The sequence below is a fragment of the Tauraco erythrolophus genome, chromosome 10, assembly GCF_009769465.1.
Source record: "Tauraco erythrolophus isolate bTauEry1 chromosome 10, bTauEry1.pri, whole genome shotgun sequence".
NCBI lineage: Eukaryota > Metazoa > Chordata > Aves > Musophagiformes > Musophagidae > Tauraco > Tauraco erythrolophus.
Window position 1 is genome coordinate 3,522,935 of NC_141474.1, and position 17,992 is coordinate 3,540,926.

Below are 17,992 nucleotides of genomic sequence, written 5' to 3' on the forward strand. Positions count from 1 at the left end.
TTGGATCTTCTCTGTTTCCCATGTTCAGGCTCAGCTCCTTGAACAAGTGGTTGCAAAAGCTTCTGCGCAGAAGGAAATCACGTTATCATCTCTTTTTGAAAGCATCTTTTCTCCTTGCTGGTGTCCTGAGGATTTTCTTCTAATCTTCAAGGCGCTGTAAAAACTAGTCCCGGAGAGGAAAGGACTATGTTTGGTGGTAGACTAAGCACTGCCAAGATGGTTATCCTAGATATTCCTCAAAGTCCTTTACCAACACAGGCAAAAATGTCTTTATTTTCAAGCCAAAGCAAACAGAAGCAGGAAGATGCTTGACTCCAAAAGCTGGAGTGAATCCCTTGCTAGGCCAGTAACAGACCCTGCAGCTGTGCCGATGCCTTCGGCCTCGCAGCTTCATCCCGTGTGATCCTAGGGCTGCTGGACTGCCTGGGCCCACGTTTGGCCAACTATGTGCTTTTGAAGCTGAGGATCAGACTTGGCTCCTCTACTGGCGAAGAGTCATTCCGTATTTCTTGTGGTCTGACGGAGAAGCCTTGTAAAGCTCAGACGAAAGCTCCCATCACTCCTAGCCACGCTGTATAGGTTTGAATTTTTCCTTCTGATCAGAAGAACGATGTTTCTAAAGTAAGCTGCGTTTTTGGGAAGACTGCAGCACCCGATTCGGTGAGAACAAAGTTGATCAGACACTTTGGTTTAGTTTGCGGCCGGCCGTGGTACGCAGGTATCCACACTGCTCAAGGACTTCTCAACTTGTGTTTGCAAACGACCCAGATGTCTGAGAACCTGGGGGGAGCGTGGCCAGGGCGATTGACACCTAAGTCATCAAATGGATATTCCATACCATGGAACATCATACTCACTGTAAATTGGAAGGTTTGTTGAAGATGGTCTCTCTTCCTCAATGGCCGCTGTCCCTGGAGGCTCTCTCCCATTGTTCTGCTCCTGAGACCTGCTCCTTCTCTTCTGGGGTTGCATTTTTGGGGCTTTCCTGCTCTGGAATCGCTGGCCGGGAATGGGCTGGACATTGCTCAAGGGGTGGTGAGCAGTTGCACTGTACATCACTTGTCTGGATATATTATTATTGTTACCGTTATTATTTTCTATTTTATTGTATTTCAATTATTCAGTAGTTCTTCTCTCAACCCATGGGTCTTCCTTCCTTTTCCCATTTCCCCTCTTCGAGTGGGGAAGGATCATTGGGTAATAGAACAGCTGGCTATTAATTAGCCCCGGATACGGGCTAAACGAGGACCCTGTGGTACTGCCCCGTTACCCGCAGTAGTCCCACATACCGGATTCTGCTTTGCCGAAGGCTGGTTCTGCCCTCTGCTGTAGGATCGTTCTTATAGCATGAAGGCCAAAAAAGACCCATTCTCTGGTCTGAGAGGGGGATTTCCAGTCTCTTCTAGGAGAAAGCTGATCGCAGTTAAAAATACCTGTGGTTTTAGGCAGCAAGTGGAAATTGGTTTTGTAGGAAATGCCACTTGCTGCCAGCCAAATTGAACTGAAAAGGGCACGGTGACGTTTTTGAATTGTTTGCAGAACTTTTTGGGACTGCCGTAAGTTCGATTGTGGCTACGTAGCAACAGAGCAGGGAAATCCGCTGGTGAAAGGCCCGACTGTAATTTTCTGTTTTTCTGCGATCCCCAGGGATACAGATGTTCATCTGCAACCGTGAACACTACGGGTTCCTTCCCATGCCCCTGAAATCGCATCAGACGCTGCAAGAAGAAACTGAGAACTTTGTGCACACGCTAATCGAGGCTATGAGTAAGTCCCTGCGCCCTGTTGTGATGGACCCCTCTCCTGCCAGCAGCCCAGCTCTCTTCCCCTTGGGAATCTGCCTCCGGATCTGACTGCTCTCGTGCCGTTCTGATACGCAGTTTGCCATTTCCCACCGCTTTTCTACCTAGGGATGTCATCGCTTCACGGTCAGGTCACCCCCGTTCATGAAACCCCTCGACTTCCCAAGCTTAAATGCAAAAAAATGCGTCTTTCATATGGAAAGGGTGGTGCAGAACCTTGGTTTTGTCCTGAGCTCTGTCTGGCAGATGGCTGCTGGCATCTGCTTTGGAACACGGATGCTTTCTGCTACACCCACTCCTGCACTGACTTCACATCCCACCTCCCTGGGGCTTTTTGGGTCCTGTGATGAAGACATATGTGGATACTTCATAGGAGAGGGCTGGAGCACGCCTCTGTGAGGACAGGCTGAGAGAGTAGGGATTGTGCAGCCTAGAGAAGAGAAGGCTCCAGGGAGACCTTCTAGCAGCCTTCCAGTACCTAAAGATTAGATCTAAGGAAGAAATTCTTTCCTCTGAGGGTGGTGAGGCACTGGACCAGGTTGCCCAGAGAAGCTGTAGATGCCCCATGCCTGAAGGTGTTCAAGGTCAGGTTGGATGAGGCTGAGCAACCTGGTCTAGTGGAAGGTGTCCCTGCCCATGGCAGAGGGGGGTTGGAACTAGATGATCTTTAAAGTCCCTCCCAACCCAAACCATTCTGTGATTCTATGATACGTTATATTGATGCAGCTCGTGCATGAGGGTGACGTTTGGGATCTCTCCTCTCTTTCAGTCGATCGTCCTCCCATTGAGCCCTCTCAGTATGTCTCTGTTCCTCCGAAGCACCCTGACAAGATGGGATTTGATGAAGTAAGGAACTTGTTTTGCTGTTATTGCCTTGTCTTCCCACTCATCACCTGGAGGACCCAACTTCTCCCTGTAGCTGAGCTTCCAGCCGTTTCCCTCAGAATATATTACCTTTTTGAATCAGCTCTTTCCTCATCACTCACCTTTTGGACTTAAACATTTTGCAAGGAGTAAATAACCATCCTTACTCGGGAAGAACCGCTGAGCTCAGGGAAGCAGAAGGGAAAGGGCTCAGGGAGCGTTCTTTCGCTCTGGCATTTGCTGTGCGGAAACGAGACCAGCGCGTAGCAGCTGCTGCGGGACCCCTGATGAGATGGGCACGTCTGTGTGCGGGGGCTCCCCGCCCTGATGGGCTGGATGTTTTAACCCAGCCAGGAGGAGATGGCAGAAGTGAGGCTGAAAACCAGGTTGTTTAACTCCTCGGTTCTTGTCCTGTTTCCTCTACGTCTGACTCTGCAGGGCAGCTTGGTGGTCCTCCGTTCTGCGACAAAAATTAGTCATTTGGGGAAAACCCCTCCTGCTTCCCAGTGACAGAAGGGGATGATTTCTCTCAGCTGAAAGACACACTGGAGAGCCCAGAGCGGCCAGGCGTGATGGAGACCACGCGTGTTGTCCCTGTGCTGTGACAGCTCTCCCCCTGCCCTGCTCCATCACTACATTTTCCTGCCGTGGCCTTAAGTAAAAGTGCACTAGGAAAGATGGCTGCTGGCACTGCTACTGCCCCGAGACCCAGCAGAAATTCCTCTCCACGTTGTGGGGAGAGCCGGCATCGAGGGGAGAAGGCTGGAGAGGGATCCACCGGGCTTTAATTGACCAGCATCCGTGTTTTTCACAAGGCTGCCAGCCGCTGCCCGCGCAGCTGCCGGGGTGGCAGCGGCACCGTTGGCGAGGCGGTCGCGGTGCTCAGGGCAGCCTTTGTTTTCCCGCTGTGTTCCGCTGCATCTGTTCATACGACCCGTAAAGCCTGATTTGGCTGCGTCTCTTTGAGCGTCTCTGTGTCCAGGACACAGCTGCTGGTAGGTTTTTTCCATGTCGTCCTTTGTGGCTGCGCTTTATTTATCCAGTTTATTACTTTTGCGTTTGTACTGACCTGGAATTTGATCCGCTTCTTACTGGGACGAGGTTTTGCTACAAGGCTGTGCTTGTTACTTGTCTGCCCGGGAATCCAAAATATCCCTGACCCTCTGCGGTTTAGCTGCTAAACGAGGGCTTCAGTGCTCTGCCCCCCACCAAAGAGTCTGGTCTCCTCAAGGCTTGGACTGAGCCCTGCCCAGACATCTCCATTCCCAGTCTTGGCTCTGCGCTGGGCTTTCTGCTCTGGCAGGGGTAGCGGCAGATTTTCAGTGCCCAAAGTAATTACCCAAATCCTCTTGTCGTGCTTGTACTGCGTCCTTGTACTTGGATGGTGGCCCGGCTGATAATCCTGAATGCAGGCGGGGGAGCACATGGGTCAGTGTTCTACTGGGACTGGAGCTGGCTGTTTTACTCTGTGTTTAGTATAAATCAAAATATCCTTTATCTTTGGAAGTTACGGGCTTGGCTGTAACTGGTCTCCTCTCACCTTTATTCATCCTCAAAGAGCAACTTTCCCTGTGCCATAAGACATCCATAAATTGGAGTTGTTAGGCAAAGAACGAGCCTCTAACCTTTCAACTCCAAACCAACCCCAGTTTTTTAACAAATTCTAAGCAACCTGGAATAAAACCTGGCGTTATTGAGCCTGGAGAAGAGAAAGCTCCAGGGAGACCTTCTAGCAGTCTTCCAGTACCTAAAGGGGCTACAAGAAAGCTGGAGAGGGGCTTTGGACAAGGGTGTGCAGTGACAGGACAAGGGGCAATGGCTTTAAACTGAAAGAGGGGAGATTTACATTAGATCTAAGGAAGAAATTGTTCCCTCTGAGGGTGGTGAGGCACTGGCACAGGTTGCCCAGAGAAGCTGTGGCTGCCCCATCCCCGGAAGTGTTCAAGGCCAGGTTGGATGAGTCTTTGAGCAACCTGGTGTAGTGGAAGGTGTCCCTGCCCATGCCAGGAGGATTGGAACTAGATGGTCTTGAAGGTCTCTTCCAACTCAAACCATTTAATCATTCTATGAGAACACACCTGGTATTTTAGTAAGATCTGCTTTTCCAGTGGAGCTGCTGGAGAAGAGTGGGTGAGGACTCCCTTTTCTTCCTTGCTTCCAAGCCGGGAGGCTGACATCTTTCTCTTCCACTCAGATTTTCATGATCAACCTGAAGCGTCGCAAAGACAGACGGGATCGGATGCTGCGGACTCTGTACGAGCAGGAGATCGCAGTCAAGATCGTGGAGGCCGTGGATGGGAAGTGAGTTTCGGCTGGACGTTTGCGAAGAGTGGGTTGCGTGTAAAAGCTCAACGCCATCTCCTCGGCTCTGGTGGGGAAGGGTGGGCTGAGGGGAGAGGTGAATATCACTTTTATTTACCTGACAGTCTGTTTGGGGCAGTTTTCCTCTGTTCCTTTCTTCTTTTGCCATTGGTCAGTCTCCGTGAGGCAACCAGGGCAGCGGTGGTTCAGGCTAAGATGAAAATCAGGGTAAAATAATCCTGATTCCTGCAAACTATAACGCTGGTACACATTTGAAAGGAGTCAGCAGTGGAAGTGTTCAAGAGCAATTATCTCCTGGAAAGATGGTCCATCCTAGGTCTACAAAGCTGTTGTGCTGCAGTGTTAACCCTGACACAGCCCTTTCCAAGCTTAAAGTGTGTTGAGACTTCATGGATTTGATCTGGGAGCTGCAAAAAGGCCGTCTGGAGCTCTTTGGGACGTGCACACCCACGGAGACCTCTCGGAAAAACACCCTAAGCCAAGCGCCTGCCGTGCTGACAGTCCCACCACGAGAAGTCGTTTGCAGAGTTAAGGATGTGATTGATCACCTCCATGTAGAAATGGAAATGAAGAAGTTAGTTTTTCTCCAGGTTTTTGAGCGAAGCAAGCGCAGGAATTTCATGATGGGGCTTTCCTCTGAATGGCAGCAGCGTTTCCCGTGTTGCATCTGTGTCTGAGGTGAATTTTCTTTTTTTTCCTTCTCCTTTTTTAAACGGTGATAGATGTTCTCTCTTTTCTCAGAGCACTGAACACGAGTCAGCTCAAAGCTCTCAGCATCGACATGCTCCCGGGTTACCGGGATCCGTATTCCTCCAGACCTCTAACGAGGGGAGAGATCGGCTGCTTCCTGAGTCACTACTACATCTGGAAGGAGGTGAGGAGTTGGCGGGTGCCTCGGGATTGCTGCGGGACGACACGGTAGGAAGGGGCACAGGCAGTTGTAGGGCAGAGCATCAGGTACGACAGCGGTTTCTGGAAGCGTAGGATGGAACTGCTTTTGTAGGGTTTTTCTGGAACGCAGCGTTTGGCTTTCTCATCCCTGCTTTCCATTCGTTGACAGCTCTGGGTCGTTTTTATGAGAATATTTTCATGACTGGTTTCACAAAGCATCTGGTAGCCTGCTTGGAGCACGTTTGCTCAGGAGAAAGGCGAGAAGGTTTTGAAGAACAAACGGTGTTTAAAAAAACTCCTGTTTTTTTTCCCTTGTTCTGCATCTGAACTGAAGCTCCAGTGACTCTGCCCATTGGCTTTTTGGAGTTGGCGTATCATAAATGTTCTTAACAGGTGGAGACCTCTGTTACCTGACCTGAGAGATCTCATTTGGGTGCTAAAAGCTGTAGCTTCCATCTGTCCCTGGCACCTGGACGGGGGGGTCACGCTTGAGAGGATCCTGGGCTGTGCTGGTCAGAGATGCTGGAGTTACGGAGCCCGCCGTCAGCGGAGGGATTATTTCAAGTGAGGTGAAACGTGGAGGCAGGGAGATGGACTTGGTGCTATAAGAAGACTGGGCAACAGCAGCGGTTGCCCAAATGTGACAGTGAGGGTTGTACCTCCTGGTGCAGGGTCCTGTACGGATGTTTGAGGGGACGGCCCTCTGGCCTCGGAGGTGACAGTCGCAGCACCTCTCAGCAGGGCGGGGCACGGATCCCAACAGCCTTAGAACCAGCAAGGAGCGACTTCAGCGCTGAGAAGTCATGCTGTGCTTTTGGGCTTGAGGCTTCTAGATCGCCAATGGGCAGATGATAACGTGGGAAACCTACGTGCAAGGTGCTTTTGCGTCTGTGTTGTCTAAGTTGTCAGGGTCAGACCTTGGATACACTGGGTCGTCCTCCTTCCCAGGCTTCAGGAACACTTTCTTCCAACAACGAGGTTTCTCCGAACAGCAGCTTTGGCATCAAAGGCTGCTGCACGTTCCTCTGAGGAGGTGGTTGCTGTGGTCATGCTAGATGGGAGCTCATGGGCTCTAGATGGTGCAACATCAGATGGAGGGTTTTCCTCAGTTGCAGATGATCAGCCACAGGGTGTTTTCAGGACTGTTCTTACTGGCTCTGGCAGTCTCTCCCAGCTAAGCTGGGAATCTGGGAGTGGTTCTCCAGCCTCCTCCCTACCTGCATGGGCCAGGTCAGGATGAACCCAATGATTTCAGGGTGCAGGGAGCAGCCCGTGTGTACCACTGTGATCGCTTCTTGTTTCAGGTGGTGAACAGAGAACTGGAGAAGACGCTTGTTATTGAGGACGATGTACGCTTTGAACACCAGTTTAAAAGGAAGCTTATGAAGCTGATGGATGACATTGAACGAGCCCAGCTGGACTGGGAGCTTATGTAAGTAACTGGCCCTCAACCATCTGAGACCTTCTGGGCACGCAGGGTTGGTCAGCAGTATCTGATGCAGGTTAATGCTGGAGGGCTGGGGAAGGTGACACAGACTTCTCAGTGGCTCTTCCCATCAGGACAGCTCTGTCTCCTGGGGCAGGCTGATGCTGGGATGCCCATTGGGTACCATCACTGCCCTTTGTGGGCAGTGCTGGTTGATCTCGGTAGTGTTCAAAGATGCTGTTGTGATGGAGGAACTGACACAGCTTAGTCCTGAGGCTTGGACCATGGCATCTCAGCTGCCTTATGAAGCCTTTCGCAGCTGTACCACCCACTGGGCTAAGACATGGGGTTTTGGGAGTGGTGCAGGGTAGAGATCTGTTCGCCTGGTCAGGGATTACTTCTTGGATTGACTATTTGCCCTTCCCTGGTTGACGCGAACAGTCGTGTGGTCCGTAATTGCTGCAGATTCGCTTTGGTTCCCATTTCCTTGGTCTTTTCACCCTTTAAAGCTACATTGGCCGGAAAAGGATGCAGGTGCAGGAGCCTGAGAAAGCAGTTCCCAACGTCATGAACCTGGTGGAAGCTGATTACTCCTACTGGACCCTGGGGTACGCCATCTCTTTCCAAGGGGCTCAGAAACTCATTGGAGCTGAGCCTTTCGGCAAGATGCTGCCTGTAGATGAATTTCTGCCAGTCATGTACAACAAACACCCTGTGTAAGTAGGATGCCTTCGCTGCTCAGGTCAACATGAGTGGTCTGAAGCCAGATCACCTTGGGGGTAGTGTGGCTGGTGGGGGTCAGGACCGGTCCTTGTGCTTTTTGGCTGACAGCAGCAGAGCTCCTGACACAGGTCAAAGGTGGTGACGGACCTGCTGCAGGGGGGTTATGGTCCCTGCCTGGTGCAGGGCTTGCGGACTGGTTCCAAGATGCTCGACCGCCTCTGGTAACGCAGGGTGTGGTTGTAGAGGTTGTATGTGGTTGTAACCACATGCGGTTCTGGCTGGAGAGAGTCAGGCTCCACCACAGCAGCTATCTCCACTCACTGGGACCTGTTTGCCAGGGCATTGGCTTGTGTCTCACAGTTACAAGCAGCAGCACTGATGGACGTTCGCTCAGTTACTGGTGATTTTTCTCTCCTCTGTAGAGCCAAGTACATGGAGTACTACGAGTCCAGAGACTTGAAAGCCTTTTCAGCAGAACCCCTGCTCGTTTACCCCACCCACTACACAGGGCAGCCGGGCTACCTCAGCGACACAGAGACCTCTACCATCTGGGACAACGAGACCGTGTCAACGGACTGGGACAGAACGCACTCCTGGAAATCCCGGCAGCAGGGCAAGATCCATAGCGATGCCCAGAACAAGGATGCTCTGCCCTCCCAGTCGTCCCTCAACACGCCGTCCTCCAGGGATGAGCTATGACTGCCCGCTTCCCCCGGGACTCTGTTGACACCTGAACCTGCCTCACACTTTTGCTTTTCACCCTTGGAAGTTGTAGAGCAGCTCTTCATGCGGTCTCCTTCCCACCGCTTCCAATGGCAGAGCATGGGGGTTGGACCTGACCATTCCGACTAACCAAACCGCTTAGGATGGGGTGGGAGATGAAGGAGGAGAAAGAACCAAGTGTTCCAGAGGGGCAGAAAAAAGGCAGAAATCTGAAAAAAGCCCTGGCAAGCTTTTGTTAAAAAAAAAAAGCAACCTTGAATGACGTCTTTCTACAGTTCCTCGTGTAGAATACTGTATTTATAAAGATTAATATATAGAGGTGTACAAGTGTTAATTCCTTTCTGGATAGCTGTGACCGGGCCGCTGTGTCGCTGTTACTCCTTGTAAGTCCATAGGCTTTGGTGACCCTGTTCACTGAGAGAAACCAGAGGCAAGCGGTTGGGTTAGTTGGGTTTGTTTATCCAAGGGAATCAAGATGGCTTCCAAAAAAACGTTGAGTGCACCGGAGCAGCGTTCCTCCACAGTGGCTTCTCCCTCGTCGCTCTTCTATGGGAAACTCCGGCTGGCTTCCTCGCCACAAATTGCAAAATTTGCTGGTCCCACCTCAACGAGCCTCCTGATCCAGAACTGACGTCTTGGCGTGTCTGACATCTTGGAAGCCAGCGGAGAAGCTGGAGGTTGCTGGTGGTGGTTGTCTCTGCGCTGTACAAGGGGAGCACAGGTGGGGTTAGTCCTTGTCATGTCCCGCTTCGCCCCCTGCCTCAATTTATTCCTTCAGGAAAACAAAGCCTGAGGACCTATTTGCAGGCTGTAAAACCAAGCGTAGGACTTCTAAGAACTTGAAATTTTCCAAGTGCGGTTGTGAACTGCTCGACACTGCCTTTACGAAAACCAAAACGACCTACAGAAGCGTCAGTGTTTGTCGACTGCGCTGTTCTCCACAGCCGTGATGGAACCGCACGTTGCAGGACGGAAAGACGACTTGTCTTGATATTTTTTCACGGGAGGAGCAAACTTGTCTTTTTTTTGTTTGTTTTTGGATGAGTTCTGACGTTCTTGCTGTTGGCTGACGTGTCAGCGGAGTACGGTGTTTGTATTTTTTTTTTTTTTAAAATGTTTCTCAGAGGCCAGGCGATGATGGACTACAGTGGTTAGGTGGTGTGGAGCTCAGCCTGCGGGCTGCTGTGACACAGGGGGTGGGTGCCCTCCTGGACTTGTCACCTAGAGATACACCTGCTGGAGATCTGTGCAGTTGAGTACGTGTGGTTGGGTTTGTTTGGTTTGTTTGTTGTTTGTTTAAAAAATTTTTGTTTGTTTTTAAGAATTACTGATGAACGTTGTGCTTTCTGCTAAAGAAGACATGTTATTACTTGTCAGCCGGTCTGATAATACATAGAACCTGGTGCAAGATGAGCAGGTGTGTGTGTTCTTCATTGGGTGGGGATAGACCTGGCCAAGAAGAGCCAGCTCAGGAGATTTTTAGCTATGTCACTCCACTGTAGAGTCACTGGTCATATAAACGTGCCTGTTCTGCAACTACAGCCTGGAAGCCTTCTGCTCTCCGGGCTGGAGCAGGTGCCCATGCGACACGGTGAGTAGGGAGAGCAGCTCTGTCATGGGCCACCACGCACAGCCCGGGTCATTCCTCTCTGACAACTCCTCTTGCTTCGTCCTCAGGTCTTGCTGTACAAGGGGTGAGCCTGACCTGTTGGAAGCACTTTTGGGCACAGCAATCCCACAGGTGTTGGTTAGAAGCTCGGCACAGCCTTCAGAAGCAGGACATCTGTGAACTGGTGAGCATCCAGCATATTGTCATGTGTCACTGCGGCGCGGCACGAAGTTGTTCCATCACATCATGCTTCCCTTGGGATTGGGGCAGATTGTGCAGCGTAGCTGTTTCTCCAGGACTTTGGTAATGCTGTTTGAGGGCTGGGAGGCTGCAGGAGCTGTGGTGGGAAGAGAGGACCAGAGGAGCAGGGCCCCAGTTTGGCATAGCACCCATCTGAGCTTCCAGTCCCACTAACACGGGATACACGTGTATCAGAGACTGGCAGAAGAGCGGGATGAACAGAACAGCAGGTTGGTTTCCTCATCCCTGGCAGTGTTCAAGGCCAGGTTGGATGAGGCTTTGGGCAACCTGGTGTAGTGGAAGGTGTCCCCGCTCATGGCAGCGGGTGTGGAACTAGACGATCTTTGAGGTCCTTTCCAACTCAAACCATTCTGTGATTCCATGAGCCAGCTATTCTATGAGTTCCTTTGGCCTGATACTGTTTCTCTGGTCTAATTTCGTGGCTGCCTCTGCACGTAAAGGTTCACTGTGGTTGTGCTGTGCTCATACACGTGATGTGTCTCTTCCGCCCTCATGTGCTTTGTGTTCTCTGAGAGACCCACCTCTGGGTCTACAAGAGAGACCTCTCTTCCCCCCAGCCCTGGGTGTGCTTTACCTTCATCAGCACGAGCTCTGGTTTTACCAGCCCTTCCTCTTCTGACCTTTCATGATCCCGTTTGAAGCAGCATCTCCATGAACACCGTGGCTAAAAATGTTCCTGGTGTTCCTCACAGTTACTCCCCGCGTCCTGAAACACGGGGAGCAGGTAGGGTATTCCGGCTCCTGGAGCCGCTTACTGTGCTTGGATCACTCTGGGATCTATGGCACAGCCCCACAGCTGCCCCTTTGGGCTCTCCCAGAGAGACGTGGGAGCATCGCCGGAAATAATATAGCATAGATTTTTTTTAAAAAAAAGGGATATAAATATAAAAATGTAATTAAATGAATATGTCCATTTCAGAGCAGACATGGCCTCACTCTACCTGATGGTTTTTTTACCTATATAATCACCCATGTGTGTATATATATACATACCTACATACTATATATATATGTGTATATATATAAGTACACAATTTTCTGTTTATTTACATACGCAGGACGCAGTGGATGGCCAGTGCTCCAAGTGCTGTTTTTCCCTTTCCGTGTTCTCACTTCCCTGGCAGGTGTTGCCCAGGCTCTGCCCTACCCAGAATTAACTGTGTTTTGGAAAAGCAGAAGCAATTGAAACACTTACCTCTATGTTTTTCTGATATTTTTTCCACTTTCCATGGCCTTTTTGGTTTTTTTTTGACTCATCTACCAAGCTTCAAAACTAGAGCAGAAGCAGGAACCAGCTTTCAGGTTCTGGCTGAGACAGCTGTTTGCCGTGCGCAGGGGATGTGCCATCCTGGGGCATGGGGCAGCGTGGGCACGGATGTGGGACGTCTGTCCCTGCTGAGCCTCCCCCAGCTTTAGCACCCACTGCCCCAAGGGTGGTGGGTGCATTAGGTCATACATCTTGAAAAAGGAGTTTCTATTAGCAGAACTTGACAAGTGATCGGTAAAAATTTGCCAGGCTGCTGCGTGAACCACCAAGGGCTTTTTTTTTCTTTTCTTCCTTTTTTTATTTTCTTCTCCTTTTTATATAAAAAAAATCTCCTTTTGGTATGGGGTTTTTGCTCTGCTGCAGAGCATCTGAGCTAAGCCTCAGGGAAAAACACCCAGTGGAAGCCAAGAACAGGTTTTGCAGAGTAGAAGTAGCAAACCAGCTGCAAAGGCAGCTTGTTCACAAGAAAAGTTAAGGTGACAGGCCCTAAAAATGATGATCTAGCTGCAGTAAGGCTGCTCGTAACCTAACAACTTGGTCTTTGGTTTTGTTTCAGAAAGGAAAAGTGCTGTTGTGCTCTCACTATGGCAGATTGTATTTATCCTGAAGGACATACTGAGTAAGGTTGTGCTGTTGTGTTTTAGCTCCAGAGGTAGTTTAAGTAGGGGAAAAAAACCACAAACAGAGGCACCTTAAATTCAGGTTAACTTTTCTTTGGCCTTTACTATTGTAATACGAGGGGTCCTTTAGAGACAAAGGCAACTGCTGCAGTTCAAGGCCTTAGCTGTGACTTTTTGGCAGATTTAGGGGTCACCCCCAGTGCTGAAGTGAGGGGTGAGATGGCAGGTGATCTGTGGGAGCAGGGACTGGGCTGAAATCAAGGACTGAAATCATTTAGTGACCTGCAAGAGAATGATTTCATGAAGAAGTCGTTGTCAAATTTGCATATAATCTAAGTTACCTATTTAGTTACAACCAAAATCCTTACACTGAAAGCTCATCCAAAAAAAAAAAGCACAGAAACATTGCACAGCAACAGCAGGCTGGTGTGCAGGGCTGCTGCACTGGGGTGGCTTTTGCTTTGCTGACATTTACCTTGTGCTGTCAAGCAGCTCATCGCAGTCCTGCAGCGTGCGACGGGACCACGCAGGGCTCCTCATCAGCTGCTGCCACTCGGTGAGTTACGCAGGTGAGAGACCAGTTCACTCGGACAGCCCGTCCGGCCATGCTGCCGAAGCAGCACAGAGGCCTCATAAAACTTTAAAGAATTAAAAAAAAAGGCACAATGGTAACGCTGACAGTGCTACAAACACACTGGAGGTGATGTTGAAGAGTAAAATCATGCTGAAGGCAGGTCATGGCTGAAGGGTTCCAGCTCAAGGGAACACAGCTCTGATGTGGAGCTCGAAGTTCTCTGGGCAGCGGGGAACACGCATTTGGGAGGTGGAAGAAGTTGAGACCAGTTAAAACAGTACAAGTGAGGAAGATGAAGGGAGGAACTGCTGTGGGGGAAAAAAAAAAAAAAAAGCACAACTGACATGCTGTAATAAAGTCTAAGAGAAGAAAATACACGCCAGGCAAATATTAGTGGAAAAAAGGTTTATATACTTACTGTATAAAGATTACAGGTAAACAATTAAAAAAAATCTTTTTCATATAATAACCTTTTGGAAAGTGTCATTTTAAAATTAACAACATTCAGTTTGATACAGACACACAACCTCTGAGTGAGCAATACTGGACTTTACAAACGATACCTCGCAGCCGTCAACGCGTGCCTACGCCGAAACGCAAAGCAAACTGAACGTCCGTTGTGACCGTGCCCTACCTCTGGGCAAGGCACCACAGACTCACAGTCTTCACCCTCTTGGTCCTGCTCCGGCAGGGGACTTGGACTAGATGGTCCTTCGGAGGTCCCTTGTAATCCCTGACATTCTGTGTGACAAAACTACAACTGGAGTTGTGAAACTCTTCAGTCTGGGACCTGCACAGTGTTATTTGTAAACAGAGGTGATGAACCCTCGCGTAGTGTGAAATATGGCACAACCCATCGGTGTCTGCGGCGTGAGGTTATCACTGATCGGTAATGGCATCGGGGCCCGTTTGGAAAATTAGTGCTACAGAACTGGAGCCTGGGGAGAAAAGGCCCAGGTATGTATAAAATTCAGTATTTGAGTTTCTTTTAACCTCAAAGACAGCCTGTTTGGTGAAGGCTGCTTACAATCCAATGTCTCACTTATGGCTTTTTAAAGTAGAACCTCTAACTGTCGTTCCAAGGAAGCCTGTGTTTTGGGAAGAGACTCAAGCAGTACGTTATTTAAAGTTTCACAGAGAACAGATCATTAAATTCTTAGTTCCAGCTGAATTCTTTAGTCCAGCTGAAAGGATGTACCATGTCAGGAAATTAATTTAAGAGATGGGTATAAAGAGCAAGGGAGGTGGCTGTAGTTTATGCGTAACAATGCTACAAGTACATAAAACCTCTGGTTGGTCGGGGTAACGCTTGAAACGCGGCTGTCGCCTCTCAATGCCCACTTATTTTAAAAATGAAAGGTCAAGTAGTTGCCCCTGGTGAATGAAAACGTGAGTCCAAAGTTTTGCTCTTGACAAGTGATTGCACATTCCGAAGAGGTACATCAGTCGTTTCAGGGTACAGGCGAAAGGCAGCGATTCCTGTCCGACGAGTTATCGAACGGAAAGGGAAACCACACCGTGGTGGTGGTAAGATGTAGATCCAGACAAGTAGTGTTTGTTTGCCTTGTTCATGAGCAAACCGTGACATTCATCTGAAAGCAAGTGCAGTCCATTCTTTTAAAGTTCTTTGGGAAAAAAAGAGAAAAGTCCAAAATAGGTCATTTTCTGGCGTGGAACAAGTGCAAAAAGAAGTTTGCCAGCTGTATGAAAGCAACGCACGCTCTTGAGTTCGTGCTGTCTCCAGTAACAAGTGTTTTGGGGCCGTACCCAGCCTGCTTTTTGTTTTTTTTGGGAATGTAAATGCCTCCCGGAGGCAGCAACTTCTTGGGGCACACGGCTCACCCACACCTTCTGCAAACCGGTGCTCCCATCAGGCAGCTGGAGGCTGGCTGGGACGTCCTTCTTGGGTCAGGAAGAATCGTATTGAGATTTTTCTTCTCCAGTTTTATAAAAATAGATTTAGACGCTCTTCTTCTGTGTAATACTGGCACAAAGGAAAACATTTTCGGTGTCAAACGTTCTCAAAGTCCAATACTGATACATTCATCTGTGATTCCGTAATACTGGATTGGCAGCAATGGTATGGTCCTCGACCAGCTCTCTCCTTCCGGGGGCCTCGCCTCCCTCACAGTGAGATTTTGCTGGGCCTGTTGGTCCAGCACCCGCGCCTGGCAGTCCTGAGGAACGCCAGGCTGCAGCGGCTCCTCATCTTCACCTGCCCATTGACCGAAGCTTTTTTCCGCAGGATGAAGTCGAAGTTCACGTGGCTGTTCATGGCGTAGAACACGTTGGCGTTGCCTGGGATCACCAGCTCTGCAACAGAGGGAGCAGAGCACGGGTTAGTTGGCAGTACTGCGGGAAGCAAAGGAAAGCTGCGAGAGGACAGGGACTGGGCAAACAGCCTGAGCACGGGGCGAAACCCCCCTGCGCGCCAGTTACTGAGGGGAGTTATTCTCCCTGGCAGCTGTGACATGTCCATGGCATCGCTAACGTTGCTTCACATTTTAGTCTCCCCTCCAAAAGCCAGCAGAAGTTTTCAAGCAGCAGCAGGATTCTGCTTCCCTACCTTTGTCCTCAGAGATGACCTGTACGAGCTCATAATCCCCAGCTGCGTCACATTCCAGGTTGTGCTTCAGCATAGCTCTCTGGATGACAGCAGGAGCTTTGTCTTGGCTGCTTACCTGGAAAGACAGAGTTGCAATGATAAAACATGCTATTTGTGATTTTTAGTGGTGGTGGGTCTTTAGTTGAAGACGGCAGAAGAGACAGCAGTAAATCAGTGTCTGCTCTCCTGGGCAAACACTTGGAGAGATGAGGCATTGTTCTCACCAGCCCTAAACGTCCACGTAAACAGCTGCCCCATCTGTTTGCAGACATTGATTAATCTGCCATCTCCTGCACTTAGACATCCTGCAAAGACTTTTGGCCTCGTAACTGGGATTACTGTCTGCTGTGGAAGCGCCGTGCATCCGGAGCGGACACGGGGCTCCCTCCAGAGCCTTCCGCAGTCAAAAGGAAGGTTTGTCTCGCCAGGAGCTGAATCCATCAGGCCCGTGGAGGTCAGACCGTTAAAATCATAAAGTAGCTACACGTGCTAAGAACTCCTCCGTGTGCGTTTGCTCCCCCCCAGGCTCTGCCATGCCCTGCGCTCCCTCAGCCATCGGCCCGTCACTGCTGGAATCCCTCTGTGGAACCAGCATCGAGGGGAAACACCGGAACGCCAGTTGCTTCCGGTCTGGCAACCTTAGCCGCAGAGAGAAGCTGCGTAGTTAAAGGGCTCATCAGCTCCCAGGGAAAAGCTTCTCCTGAGAAAAGCTGGCACATGGCATCTCATGTCAATAAATGGCACACAAATTCCGAGCTGGAGCCAAAGCAGCCAGCGCTGGGAGAAGGGCAGGAGCAGCAAAGGCTGCGCTTGATCAGAACGCTCTGCTGGGAACTTGATAAAATAAAACCCTAACTTTCACAAGACTGGAAACACCCACAAAGATGCTGTTTCAACCCTCTCGTTCATCCCATGCCCCGCGTCTTTTGAATCGTACCATCTCTTGTTTTCCCTTTCCAGCTGGGTTTGATTGGTCGGCTCAGTGAACGGGATTTTCCAAAACTGAACGCACCGTTTGTGTCAGTCACCCGGGGTGAAAACGCAACCGACGATAACAGCGTTTGGCTGTCGCGTGCCACTCACCAGGATGCTCTTGTACATGTTGCCGTTGTTGTTTTCCGTGCTGACGCGGATGATGCACGTATCGTTGTTCTGCTGGTTGTAAACAGGAGACGGTGCTTTTGAGGTAACGGGCGTCTCGGAGACAGAGCACTTGTCGGTAGAGGACTGTGCAGGAGAGGGTGAGATTAGAGATGACACTCCCGAGGAAGATGTGTCCGTGGAATGGGTGGAGGACTCGGAGGAGGAGGACGATTCGGAGAGCTACGCAACAGAAAGAAAGAGAAACACTGTCATAAACAGGACGTTTTGCATGTCTGTGTGTGTCATTCTGGAGGAAGAACTTGGGAAAGCAGAAGGCATATACAAAACCTCAGTCGCCAGCAGGCTGGCAGTGGTTATTTCTTGCCTCCAGAAAAAAAGTGAGCTTCACTTGATTAATTTATTTCAGCATTTTTATGAAAACATTTCCAATTCGGTGTGCCGGACGCTTGCTCTTGCCTTTCAGGGAGAGCAGGTCGGGAGGTGGCAGCAGATACAACAGAATCAGGCTGTGGGCAACCAGCCCGGGACTGGGACCAAGCCAAGGGCCTCACGGGCACCGCTGCCCCTGCACCAAGTCGGAGCCTTCACACCAGTGAAAATACAAAATACACATCCACCTCCCTGCCTGCTGCTTCTCCTGGAATATTCTTTCCTCGATGCAAACTGCCCCCATACTGTTATTGCTGCTCAGGGTCTTTGCCTTTCTCTCCCCCTGCCTTGCTTAAAAACTGCTGAGAGGATCTTCCCTCTCCAGCTTGCTTATCAAAACCCCTGTAACAACTGCTCCAGCTGAACAGTTTAAGTGATTTATGGATACCAGTGTCTGGGATCTCCTGCTTCATTTGGCTTGAGAATATTTAGTGCAATTTAATTGAAAATAGCCATAAGCTAAACCCCAGTATAACACTCCTCAGCAAAACATCCCTAAAAATGGCTTCAACAATATACTTTACACAATTTAGTTCAAAAGGGAAGAGTCTGCCTGGAAGGAAGGACGTCCCTGTGGATCCCTCTATCAGATGCCTACTGATAGTTTCCTGCCTGTGCAGTTTGTCTCTCCAGAAGGTAACAGCGTGCGGGGTGTCCGGCTTTGCCTTCTCGGCACAACGAGGGATTCCCGGCAGGCTGGTCCAGTGCCCTCACGTAAGGCACTGGCTGCGCGTGCTAAGAGCGAGCCGGCGTGCAGGAGGAGGTACAGCAG

At 50.0% G+C, this 17,992-nt stretch overlaps 2 protein-coding genes across 3 annotated transcripts in view; one reads left to right on the forward strand and one right to left on the reverse strand.

Moving 5' to 3' along the window:
* The window catches only part of COLGALT2 (collagen beta(1-O)galactosyltransferase 2), a 55,369-nt gene extending 46,642 nt beyond the window's left edge, over window positions 1-8,727 (forward strand). Inside the window, exons 6-12 of the mRNA XM_086617397.1 lie at window positions 1,648-1,767; window positions 2,572-2,648; window positions 4,861-4,967; window positions 5,730-5,862; window positions 7,184-7,311; window positions 7,815-8,021; window positions 8,451-8,727. Of these exons, the coding sequence (XP_086473523.1) occupies window positions 1,648-1,767; window positions 2,572-2,648; window positions 4,861-4,967; window positions 5,730-5,862; window positions 7,184-7,311; window positions 7,815-8,021; window positions 8,451-8,727 (1,049 nt within the window). The remainder of the gene's footprint in view (window positions 1-1,647; window positions 1,768-2,571; window positions 2,649-4,860; window positions 4,968-5,729; window positions 5,863-7,183; window positions 7,312-7,814; window positions 8,022-8,450) is intronic.
* A 6,480-nt stretch (window positions 8,728-15,207) lies between these two features.
* The window catches only part of RGL1 (ral guanine nucleotide dissociation stimulator like 1), a 79,003-nt gene continuing 76,218 nt past the window's right edge, over window positions 15,208-17,992 (reverse strand). For both annotated transcript variants that reach the window (XM_086617258.1, XM_086617257.1), the window contains 3 exons: window positions 16,771-17,010; window positions 15,649-15,763; window positions 15,208-15,395 (listed from right to left, as the gene is read on the reverse strand). In XM_086617258.1, the coding sequence (XP_086473384.1) occupies window positions 15,208-15,395; window positions 15,649-15,763; window positions 16,771-17,010 (543 nt within the window). The remainder of the gene's footprint in view (window positions 15,396-15,648; window positions 15,764-16,770; window positions 17,011-17,992) is intronic.